At 36.7% G+C, this 13,295-nt stretch overlaps 1 protein-coding gene across 7 annotated transcripts in view; it reads right to left on the bottom strand.

The window, feature by feature from the left end:
- Positions 1-13,295, bottom strand: part of LOC121298477 (protocadherin Fat 1-like) — a 75,941-nt gene that overhangs the window by 59,965 nt on the left and 2,681 nt on the right. For all 7 annotated transcript variants that reach the window (XM_041225622.1, XM_041225616.1, XM_041225608.1 and 4 more), the window contains exon 2: positions 8,350-11,638. In XM_041225622.1, coding sequence (XP_041081556.1) covers positions 8,350-11,611 — 3,262 coding nt within the window. In that variant the 5' untranslated portion in view covers positions 11,612-11,638. The remainder of the gene's footprint in view (positions 1-8,349; positions 11,639-13,295) is intronic.

The raw sequence follows: 13,295 nt of genomic DNA, 5'->3' as shown, positions 1-13,295 counted from the left end.
TGTGTTTGTGACTGAGGGATATCTATATGTGAGCATACAGTTTGTTTGAGGGTTAGACGTACCCATTTATAAACGTTTGTGTGTATGTGCTAGACTTCCGCAATTCAGTTTTCCAAAACTTGTGTGACTCTCTAGAACTCTACCCGGAGGATTTTTCTAGCAACAGAACTAACCTGCGAGATACAAAAGTATTTGTCCAACGGGCAAAGTAGAGCAAAAAAACTTGCTGTCCTGGGTGTCGGGCAGTATTAATTTCCACACCCCTGAACAGTCCTTTGAACTACATCTAAAAGCAATTATTTGCATTGGCTCATTTTATTCCACTAAATCATTTCTTTTTTTATCAACTTGCAACAGGAAAAAGATAAGATGGGTCTTCACGGGCCTATAATAATAATAATACACATACATACATACATATATACACAAATAGGTCTGAGCACATCATCCTCACGTGTTAAGAGACTGGGTCAAAAGAGTGAGATTGAAACCTCTAAATATAATGCGGCAAAACCAGTGGAATACAGGGAGGTGGGTGTAATGGCACTTTTCTCCACTCCTGTTTTTTTTTTTTTTTTTTTTTTTATAAACATGCTTCTCTTCCTTCATCAAAAGACATACCTGCCCCTTAAGTGACTGCCAGCATTCTTCCAATTGATTTTAAATTAATAGAATCAATTTTTGCTAAAGAAACATTTACCATAATGTACATTTTTTGAGTAATTTTCAAGTACTCCGATTCACCCCTTGTGAACAGGATGACACAAATAAAACATGCCTGATGGAACTGGTGCAGAGTTTAGCCCATTAATTCCAGTTCAAGAAATCCTTTGAGACGTGCCCAGACAGCTCCTATTGTCATCCAGCTGAACGTGTATGTCTGTCAGCTAGGCTATTACACATGTCAAAATCTCAGTTTTAATGTTGTGCTATTATTCAAGTGTAGTTACCTCCTATCCTTCGGAATTTTGCACTAGCATTTACAGATGTGTGAACCGGTTCCTTTGAAACTAGGTACCCTTTTCCTGCTTTGGAACCATGGAACCGGATACAAAATATCAAGGATCCTGTTCCAGTGAGTACCATTATGTTTTTATTAAACTTACTATTAAAATGATCAAATACTTTACATTTGTCAAAAACACATTTGATAAATATAATTGACACGCTCAGAGAAAAAAAAAAACACCACAAAAAAAAAAAAAAAAAAAAAAAAAAAAAACATGCACTTAACTAGACCATATATTTGTGGTTTGTTGTCCTTGTTTTGGACTACTGATTGACCGGCTGTGATGACTTTGGTTTGACTTATTCTTTGCTCTGTGACTGTTGTGGTCTTTCTAATGGTTTTTATACCGACAAAGAACTGTAGGACTAGTGCTTGTTTATATGTATATAAGATGCCACCCTCCCCCCTTCTGCTCACACATTGACAGAGGGACGTGTTTCTTTAAATAGTTTGGGAACCGGACTCAAAACAACGGAACCCGATTCCAAAAATCTCCTCAAATGCACATCATTATTATTATTTTATTTATGTATTATTCATTTATAAAGACAGCAGCCACTTTTTTCTTTTTTTCTTTTTTTTTTTTTTTACTTTAAAAACTGGTAAAATGACAAATTAAAAAAAAAAAAAAACACTAGATTTTAAGAGAATGTATCAATAATGCCTTCTTTTACAAATGCTATTTATGCTGAAAAATGTGTAATACTCCAAAAAGTACCAACATTTCACTGCCCCTACATTTTTCAAACAGAGTCTTCAAACCGGTGACTTGCAGAAAGTTAATATTTAAACTAACAACCAAAGAAACACAGCAACACTCCAACAAGTAGGGCAGTATCCCTGCAAGTAAAGGGATTTAATGGTCTGGGAAAACAACACATTTTAACTGTGGAAAGTGTGCTTTGCATTTTGCACCCCACAATAAACTTTAACATTCCTGGTCTGGTTGCTCAGGCAACAGCTCTAAAGCAAAGTCCAATTTGAGTCATGTGTTTTGAGGGTACTTAAAAGAAGTCACACTTCTGGCTTGAGCTCTGAATACAAAAAGCGAACTTTGGCTGGGCGGACACTTTAGTGCTATCAATCTCCCAGGAAGCAAGCAAGGCCAGTCTGCACATACCAACCTTATCTAGCACCACTATGAATCAGCCTGGCACGCTCATTCACAACAGGAAGGGCACTGTAAGGGCATTAGCATTTGATGAGGAAAACCTAGTCGGTAAAACTTTGTTGTTAAGTGTCAAATCATTTTATTTGCCTTCACAAAGAACCCTTTGTAATCACAGCCTCTTTATGACATATTAATAAAAATGCAATGCCTCTGTGGAATCATTACAGCTTTATAAATTAACTTTCATAAAGTTTCATTTCATTCCTCACACAGACAGACAGAAAAGCTCTATATGTATTTTCTGTAAAAATAAAATATGTAAATCTAACTGCCTTTTATTCCTTTCACAAAAATGTTTAGACTCTAGAGCACTGCAGCCAGTAATAATAATAATAATAATATAATAATAATAATAATAATAATAATAAATAATAATAATAATAATATCATTTTTTTAATATAGCTGCGCACCAGTGTAAAAGTCTCCACACGCCAGACGTGATGTGATTTGTCCTGCGATAAAATTATACTTTCGCTGCGACACTACCTTTCACACCAGTGGTGACAGGCATGCCCGATGTGCTGGCGACTCTCTGATTGTAGCATAAGCTGGAAAAAAAGCAATGTAGATTCTGCAAAGGTTATATCTTTTGAAACTGCTGCTTGAGTTTCACCTTTTCTTACTCTGTCCACCGTGTTCAGTTTCATTTTAACAGAGAAAGATTTTCGTTTTTTGCTGTCTGCCATGCTTCATATTGTACATCTAGAACGTTCACGAGTCAAATTACAGTATGGGGGAAATGGGAGCTACGACTACTGTTATAACCGATTTCTCACTAGAACATGTCATGTTATTGTTTTCTGTTAAACAGTGATACCCTGGAGATAGTTGCTTCTGCATCCATTGCTCAACGAGTATCATATACATTTGCAGTGCTTTTTGAGATGTTATAGCAATAAAATAATGACGTGGATCGCATTATTAAGGAGTTTGGTGATAAAACGAGTGATCAGAGGATTTATCAGTATGCACGTCTAGAAAGAGGCATGTGACAAATACAGCAAACAAGGGGTGGGGCTTGGCTGGAGATACAATACTGAGTGTCCTTTTGCGATTCAGTGCCTTTTAAACCGTTTTACTCAGAAAAACATATATATATTAAACAGCACTTGTAAAATAAACAGCGCATGTGAAAATAAATTGGACCGGACGCGCCTGACAAGCGCGGAATAAATGGACTGCAAAGGGTTAAATGCATAGGAATGAGATGATTTGGCAGTTCTTGCCGTAGCGCATGCTTGTTAAAGCGAGCCACCAATAGGCAGATTCCATCCAAGGCCCCTCCTTTCCTTTTAACCCTTTGCTGTCCATTGTCAGAGAAAAAATGATTAGAGACCTGTTTTACGTCTTTTTGATGGAAAGGGAAAATTGTAATGTCAGACGTAGTCCGACATAGGACCGCAAAGGGTTAATCCATTATTCCGATTGAATGTGCCACGTGTATTCATTGAAATTAAAACATAAAACGGAAAGACTATATAAAAACAGTCTCACAGTTCCAGCAGTATGCTGTAGTTTTTAGGTTTTTATGGGCGTTTTAAGAATCCTAAATTATATTCAAGCAGCATAAATAAATATATGCAGTAAAAGAGTACACCAAGAAAAACATGGGCTTATAAAAGAACAGGCTCCAGATAACTTTTTCCAAATGGCAGAGCAATCAACCTTCAAAGTAAGCTGTAAATATTATCTTGTAATTTCCACATTCCTCCGAGCTACTCTTGCTTTCTGACCTCGAAGTCAGCCACAGAGCTGGATTAAAGAAAACACCACACAACACCCAAAACACCAGGAAAACAGATGCATTTTTGCCATAAACCTAAAGATCCATAGCAAACTCTGTCTTCAATGGCAGAATGAAAAGTTGTTTGCCAACTAAAAGCCACAGTGGTTTCTGGCACCAAGCATCATTATTTACTACCTTTTTAATTTTGCCCAGAAAGCACTTTGCAAAACACAGCCTGAACATTAAAAAATAACGTCTGCGTCAACGAACAGACCCTGGATGTGACCCCACCCTCTCAGATTGATTTCTTGGTGGAAGGTCATTTTGAGACCACATGTGGTACTCACACCCTTCTCTAAATTCCCTGTAGAGCGCCGGCCTAAGGCATATATGTTTTCACCAGCTCCGGCTGTGCCCCTTACAACTGGGTTCAAAGCATGACAACCCCATCATTCAAAGTCATAGTAAAAGGGTGGGGGTGTGGGGAAAGATTTAATGTTTGCACAGCTAATTTACTTGTTTCTAGTTCAATTTTCCTTATTTTATTTTAACAACTTATAAACTCAATAAAAACTTAAAATAATGGTTCTATAGAAACTGCAGCATAAAGATTTATTATTATTATTACAATGAAGTAGTGTAAAAAAAAAAAAAAAGTAAAGAAATGGCACAGTGTGAATAGAGAACCTAGATTATGTATCAATGTTTTCTTTGTGATCTAGTTGCTTCTGTTGTGTCTTTTGAATGGCCTGCCATTCACAAAAAAGCAAAAAAAAACAGCTGAAGTCACAATGAATTGCTACCTATACAAAGAACAACAGATGGCAAAGGAAAGAAAATGTTACAAGCATACTCAACCTCTCATAATGAATTTAAAAACGATTAAATGAGAGCTTTCCCAAAGATTAATTAAGGATGTGCTGTTATCCACTGGGATACCTTGTCTGGTGTCATTTTTTATAGCACTAATAACAGACCAGCAGAGAATACTGAACCACACTCTGGCCTAAACCTGGTGTACTAAAAATGACACACATGAATACAACTTGTCTACCGAACTGTAGTAATCATTCTTTAAAAAAATACATAGATACACTGAATCTCCTAATTGTAACCCAGTCTTCACAACTAAATACAGACTTGAGAAAGCATGGTTGGATTCTTTATCATTTGGGTGAACGAGTTAAATCTTTGGCACTTTGCAAATATTGCATCTTCTCATAAAAAATGGAACACAAACAACGAAAACATTGTGTACTTCTTAAATTGTGTCAAACTGGTTACACATCTCTGCCAAAGAATGTTCCAATTGTGGAATGAACTGTGTGGCTCAGTTATCTACCAACATACATTCACAAATGCCCCTTCAAATCATTGCCCTCCCAAAATACTGCGTTTATTTTAGGTTTTTTCCACAGGTGTTTCAACATGGGGAAAGGGACAGCCGAGAATACATTTACTATACAAACACAAGGACAGCCCCAAGGGACGTGATGGTGTACACCACAAAAGAAAACCAAATGGAGGTAAACATTTAAGAGGTCTTACCAAATCTCCTCCCGCCCCACCCCCATTTCAAAGCAGAGAAACTTCAATCACCATTTTAAACCTGTGTCATTTGACAGTCAGTCTTCTTAAACAGTGGTTTGTTTCATTCAAGTTGTTCAGAGTAATAGTTACTGAAACCTCAGCTTCACAGTGATATGGTGAACCCCAGTCAGAGGCTCGGATTCTTAAACTGTAAACCTTGGTATCAAATGCATTAAAAAATAACTATTTTGTTTCAATATATTTAATATAATATATTCTGGACTAGTACCAACTGTACACCTCTATTTAGTATTGTTTTAAATGTATTATTGCTGACCCTCAAGCTGAAAGACTTTCAGATTTCAGGCATTTCCATGCCCAGGAGATACAACTTATTTCATTAAATAAAGCCATTGCTTATCCATGGACTGATCTCAGTTCAAACTGTATACCCACTTTTAAAATATTGGCAGTCTGGTTGCATCATCTAGGACAACTCTTCATGGTGCATAATTATCTAGACTTTGCGGAAATATTTCATTTACTTTTTTTTTTTTTTTTTTTTTTTTTTTTTAAATCTCACCATAGTAATGCTCATTTCTAAGCAATACAGCACAGGCTGGAAAATGTTTGGATAACCATTCATTGACCTATCTGGTTTGACCATCTCAGACCACTCCATTTCTATTTCTAAGACAACAAGCATTGGAAACAGAAATATCAAGCATGTTGTTGTGACAACTGGCCCATCTGCTTCAGTCATCAAGTAGTTCCTGATGCAAAATGGAAGGAATTTACGGACTTTGTTCTTTCCTAAATGGTCCCAATTTTTTTTAACACAGGCTATTAAATCAGGATTAATTTAAGTCTCCTCCTTTCTTTTGACTTCTGTACCTTCTGATGGCCCCCTCTTCCTTACTTCAACCCTCCAGCCATGTTCCTTGTTTTTAAGCACTGTATTTCAATCACATTTGCTACAATGCTAGTCATCTCAGTGTGCCATTAATTTCTAAACCTGCCTATCATTCAAAACCATGCTGTCTTATCATGCTTTTAAAGTACGTACCATCAATGTTGTCTGGTTTCTTATAGATCAAATGGTTACAGCAATAACCTAGTCCTGGTTTGGCTCCACTATAACATGTTGTCGGCTTACAAGTCACATAGCAGAACCTCTTGACCCTCTTGTTTGAGGGTGCTAGCCCTAAGAATATCATGGATGCCAAGAGACTGTTTAACACATGCTTAACATATTTCCCTTTAGCAACGTGAGAATCACAGGCCATATTACTGTACAATGTTTGGGGGTTGTTTTTCTTTTAATGAAAATCAATATGCCTGTGCTCATCTAAACTAAATGCACACTGAACAGCATTGCATAAAGACTTTACAGTAGTTCTTCTGACCTGAAGCAAACAGCAAAATGTCAACCTTTGTTCATACATAACTCTAAGGCAGCATCATAAGCTTACATCTTCCGGAACCAGAGATGAACCACATGAAAGAAAATAATAAAACAAGGGTATGTAGAATTGAAGTGCCACATTCTCTTAAGTTAAAATGCAGAGTAAAACCCTTTTTGTGGTAAACCATCATTCATGGCCAAGTCTTCAAGCATAATTATGTAGTTACCATCACACACAGCATACTTAGAGTAAGTAATCTGACATAAATAAAATGTGAAGTTTTCCCATTAAGTTTTTGAAGCAACAAAATAATTATTAAAAAGACAAGGACCTGAAGCAAATAATAATAAAAAACCTCTCTCACTATCTCAAAAGAAAATATGCCAAATAGCAGTTCAAATTAAACGTTTTGTTTATTCCCAAAATAAAATACAGCTTGCTCTATATAAACGCTTTACTGTCAAGATGGAGAAATTAAAAGTTTTGCTTCTGGATAACGCAAGCTACGTGTAACGATTTGGTAGCAGATTTTAATACAACAACTTTTGTTTACTTAATATGCATTATACAAATCAAAAGATCAAATTTTGCATGCAAGTGACATTTAATGTGTGATTTATAGTATTCACACATTGTTAAATGGTTTCTGTTTTTCCAGGAAGGAAAAAAAAAAGTGCGTGAATGGCGTCCGACGAACCTTCGAAGGTTTAAAACAATCTTCAAATCCCTGGCTAGCGAACGAACCTTTGAACCTTCAAACGTAGCCCTACTTTTTCTCATTCCTTGTCATTGCCGTTTCTTCACAGTAAACAGTGGTCATAGACACTTTTCATAAAGTAGTAACATGAGGTTTACTTGTGCCTTTTTGTAGCTGAATAAGCAAACAAACTTAAATTTTTAATCTTTAAAAATATAACTAACATTGAAATGCCGTTGTAAAATGAAGGGGGAAAATAACTCGCCATTTTGGTTCTCATTTATTACATTCCACAAAGTCACAACAAAAAATATATAATACAGCGCTCACCTATTATAACGCGCCTCATTATATTGCAGAATTGGTTATAAAATAGTGAACACTGTAAATACAATCTAAAAATCACTACACAACATTTCCAGCAAGTTGGGCTGGTTTGTTTAATTGGTTTGTTTAATTTTTGCAGTCTAACATTTTTAAATAAAGGCTCAAGAGCTGGTGTGCTGATTCAGTAAATAAGTGACAGGTATTTTTGTCATTTCTAGCGAATACAAACGTCAGATTTTTGTATTTGAATACATGTCAAAAGTTAGTTTGAATATTCAGATATTTATCTCGGCACCAATTGATATATATATATATATATATATATATATATATATATATATATATATATATATATATATATACACACACACACACACACACACACACACACATATGGTTGTTTGAAAGAAAAAAAAAATGTGAACAAATATCAGTTTATAAAAGGACAGAAAAAAATGTTTTAAACAAAATAAAAATCTTACCACTTTCTTCATCAATTTTGAAGACACCCAGACCAGATCCATCTCTTATGGAGTAGCGGATTTCCCCATCTCTACCTTTGTCTTCATCATGAGCAGTAACTTTCATTACAGATGTACCAAGTGGTGCATCTTCTTTTACAGATCCCTTATCAACAAAGGAAGAGAACCATGGGGCAAATAAATTCTCATTTATGTCCACTATCTCAACCTCAATGTAACAGGTGGAGGACAATGATACAGGCTTGCCTTTGTCCTTGGCCCTTGCCGTTAGGTTGTAAATCTGCCTCTTCTCAAAATCCAGATTCTGCACAATCCGTAGAGCTCCACTCACTTTATCTACATCAAAGCTTCCATCTCCATTATCGATCAGGCTATATCGCACCTGACTCGACTGTCCTAAATCTGAATCGTGTGCCTCTAACCACATGATTACAGTGCCAATGGGTAGGTCTTCTCGTACTTTCACATGATAATTTGAAGGAATAAACCTGGGTGGATTATCATTGACATCTTCCAAAGTCACTTTGAGTAATACGGTTGAAAGTAGCTGTGGCTCTTCCACAGCTTGATCTCTAGCTACAATCTTCAAAAGATACCAAGGATGCACTTCTCGATCCAATGAGCTTATAACCTTCACAACTCCGGTCTCACTATTAATAGCAAACACATCTGTATCTGCAAGTAACGAATACCTGACTTCTCCATTTAGACCTAGATCTTTATCTGTTGCTTCAATGTGGATAATATCACTACCCACTTCTTTATTTTCACTTATTTCAACTGAATAACTATCCTGAAGAAACTTAGGCCTGTTATCATTTGTATCCACAATATTTACATCCAAAAGGCGGAAAGCAGATTTCTGAGGTATCCCCAGGTCATACACTGTGATATTTAGAGTGTAGTGGTTAGTTGTTTCTCTGTCAAGAGGAGAATATACCATTAGCCATCCAGTGTCCATCTCCACAACAAAACGACTGTCAGTATCTCCTCCTGAAATTACATAGTTCAGTTTTCCATTGAAACCACCATCAGCATCTGTGGCGCTAATAAGTATAATCCTGGCACCTACTGGAAGATCTTCCTTTACTTTAATTACACTGGGGAAGGAGTCAGAAAACTGTGGGGCATAACGGTTATCTGAATGTACATCTAAAAAATGATCTTCAGGTTCAACATGGCTGTGGAGCCGAGTTGTCTGGAGAAGCTTTTCAGCCAGCATTTTGGCAACTCCAGTGTCAACACATTGCAACTGGACAGGTTTTCGACTAGTTAGCACAGTGATGTTAATGACCATTGGTGGTGCAAAATTTTCTCCATCGTTAGCAGTAATTTGTAGATTGTGGAACGAGATCTTTGCACCATCACCATCAGTTAGAGTCTGCTTCAGAGAAAGCACACCAGAGTTTGGGTTTATCTCAAAGAGGTCTAGGTCATTTCCAGACTTTATTTTGTATTGTACAAGTTGTAACTCATCAGCATCAATAGCAGACACAGTAGTTATCTGCTCACCGACTCCAAGATCCCGAGGGATGGTCACTTCACAGTCAATCTTCTCAAACAGTGGTTTGTTATCATTCAAGTTGTTCAGAGTAATAGTTACTGAAACCTCAGCTTCACGGCGATATGGCGAACCCCAGTCAGAGGCTCGGATTCTTAAACTGTAAATCCTTGGCATCAACTCATAATCCAAATCCTCTGAGGTACTGATAACCCCAGTAAAATAATCAATAACAAAAGGCTGTGGGTTAAGATTGGCAATGCTGTAGGTTACATAACCATTTTCTCCATCATCTAGATCACTGGCACTTACAGTTAAAACACTGGTACCCACTGGCACATGTTCATCGACAGAGGCCTGATAAGATGTCCTGTGAAACTCGGGTGCATTGTTATTCATGTCTAAAACATCTACTACTACTTTTGTTGTTGCCTTTCTATCACTGGTCATAACTTCCAACTCAAATCGTGGTGCATAGTCTGCTTGTACTGGTCCAGCAGTTGTAATTAGGCCAGTGACAGGATTTAAAGCAAATCTTTTCTGGTCTGGGTTGTGTCTGAAAACATACCTTAACTGAGGGTAATTTGGCACTGCTTGTACCATAACAACAGGGGTATGTAGAGGTGCAAATTCACTAAGATTGACTCTGTACATATTTCTTTCAAATACTGGAGGTCCTGATCTAAACTGTGGAGATGTCACATGAACTACCTTTGCTGAGGAAAACTGGGGTGGACTGCCTTTATCCTTGGCCTGTAAAGTAATATTATATCCAAACGGTTGACTGTCCCAGTCAACTTCTCCAACTCCTTTTATTTTGTATTCTTTACTGCCAGGGCTGGATCTCACTGCTTTAAACTGCTGAAGAGGATCCCCTGCTACAATGCTTAATGAAGCTATTTCCCCATTTGGCCCCTGATCACTGTCTTCCACTGTTACAATTGCATATGTAGGATCCTTATCAGTGTCTGAAGGAACCAGTGTGACAGCTGTGATGACAGGTGCATACTCGTTGGCCTGTTCTACACGAACAGTCAGCTTAGCCATGCTACTAATACCACTACTACCATACAGTTTCATTCCACGGTCCACTGCAAAGATTTCCATCTCATACTGCTTAGTCTCAGAGTAATCCAGTTTACCGGTCAGTGTTATAACACCACTTGTTGGGTGAATAGCAAACAAGTCTGTCCGATCTCTAAAGCTGTAGTAAAATTCTCCATTGGTTCCAATATCTGCATCAGTAGCAGTGACTAAGGCAATACTGGTTCTTAATGCTGTGTTTTCAGGCAGGGAAACACTATAGGAGGTTGGTGAAAACAGAGGTCTCAGGTCATTTGCATCAAGAACCCGTACTTTAACATTTGTGCGTGATTCAGCGTTAGTGCTTTTTTCAACTGCTTTGATGGTCAGCATGTAGTGGTCTTTTACTTCCCTATTAAGGATAGCAGTACTCCCTCCTTTGGTCCTTATACGCAAGAAACAGAAATCGCCCAGGGTGTAATCTTCAGCCTTAAACAAGTTTTCATTATCTCCAGAAACTATTTTATACCGAATTTCCCAGGATGGGTGTGCAATGTAAACACCCATTTTCACTGGGCTTTGCAAGTAAGTCTTGGCTGCAGAGTTCTCATATATAGTGGCATTATAAAGAAAGTGGGAAAACTGCATGGGCCTTGATTGCTCCATCCTTTGGTTTCCTGTACAGCTGCTAAGAAGCTGCAACAGCATAGAAAGCAGCAAAGTTGAGTGTTTCCCCATAGTGGCACGATGCAATTTTCACCAAACCTAAAAGAGAATGAAAAAAGGGACATTAATACAATGTAGTCAAAAACGGTGTATTCATGTTTCTGTCCAAAGGAGACGAAGGCAAAGTTTACTACGATAACTGCATTTCCATGTTCAAAATGGCTTTTGGTTCAATGAAATTACTGTGTTTTTCATATCAAACAATGTGAAATCAACTTCTTACTTAAGCAAAAGAGAGGTTTATATGAGACAGACTCATATTATGAACATTTTGCTTTTATACGGTCAGCAATTGCAATACAAAATGGGAAATTAATGTTGAATTCTATATAGAATGATTCACGCAAAGATACTTCAAAGTTCTTAAGCAAGGCAAGAAACAAAAGTGACCACCATTTTAATTTATATTTCTCAACTACAGGTACTTTGATCATCAATGCAGTATTCAAAATAGACTTAGTAGATGCATACAATTTCAATATTGTAAATTATTAAACAGTTTAGTGTATTAGAACCTTTTTTTTCTCACTCACCAATAACTATTTACAGATACAGAATAATAACTGTACAATAATTGTTATGCAAAGTGGCAGCTGTATAAGTGGCAACTGATGTTTATTTTTACTGTAGTTCCTGTTTTGTTTTGTTTAATGTTACTTAACACTGAGAAAGATTTAGCATTTTTAAATGTGTCTATTTATGTGTATTTAGTTGGCCTAGCAAGGAAATAAAAAGCTACTGATTTACAAAAGATCAGAGTTTCAACAACACTTTTTGCTGTGATAATCCATAGAATTAATTCTTCAAAAACTCCTGCCTGTAATCTCTGGGTGCTCAATCTTCTTGCCCCAGCCCTAATACCTGAACAATACATCACCCATTCCTGATTTCTCAAAACCAGTAGACCTGTAAAACACAGGTTACTCCAAACGGGTGCAAGCATACACTGTTTGGTTGCTATATTCACGTATTTTGTAAGATACACTGAATTACTGGAGGAGTAAGCTGCAATTTAGTTTTACTTGATGGCTGTATCATGTGAAACAAAAGAAAATGGTTTGTCAGTATTACCATAAAATCTTTAAAACTGTACATTTAAAAAAATGTCCAATTACTTTGAGGTTAGGAAATATACCTCGTCATGTTTATACCATTGTATCTGTGAAAACACTGGGTAATGTAACATCAATGTTTTATGAACTAGATAGTTTGGATTGAGTATCTCATAACAGAAGTATTAGTTTAAAATATGACTTTGAAATTCTTAATGAATTATTGTCAAACAACAAAATACAAAAATTAATAGCCATATGCTTGAAATTACATCTACTTAACTGTTTAAGCTGCAGTGGGAGGTAAATTATATTCAAGTAATGTCTCTTAGAGTCAGTAAATGTTAACCATATCTTTGTTGATCTGTGAATAACTGTACTCTGTCAAAGCTTAAAAAGATAACATTTTAATGTACTTCGTAGCGAGCAAAAACTGCCCTCGAGAAATTGACATTACTATCTGTCACAAGTGGCCCTTAAAACAGTAAATAATTTATATAACTCGGTAATATTTTAAAGTGTTTGCTACAGAAATCATGTGGCAGACTTAACAAGTTAAACTTCCTTTACCCCATAAGTTAGTTGTCACTTTAGTTGCTTTCAGAAAATTAAGACATTAGTATTCATCATCCGCTATTATAACG

Source organism: Polyodon spathula, chromosome 2 (genome assembly GCF_017654505.1).
Source record: "Polyodon spathula isolate WHYD16114869_AA chromosome 2, ASM1765450v1, whole genome shotgun sequence".
NCBI lineage: Eukaryota > Metazoa > Chordata > Actinopteri > Acipenseriformes > Polyodontidae > Polyodon > Polyodon spathula.
The sequence above is the reverse complement of the archived record's forward strand: the minus strand, read 5'-3'. Positions and strand labels throughout refer to the sequence as shown.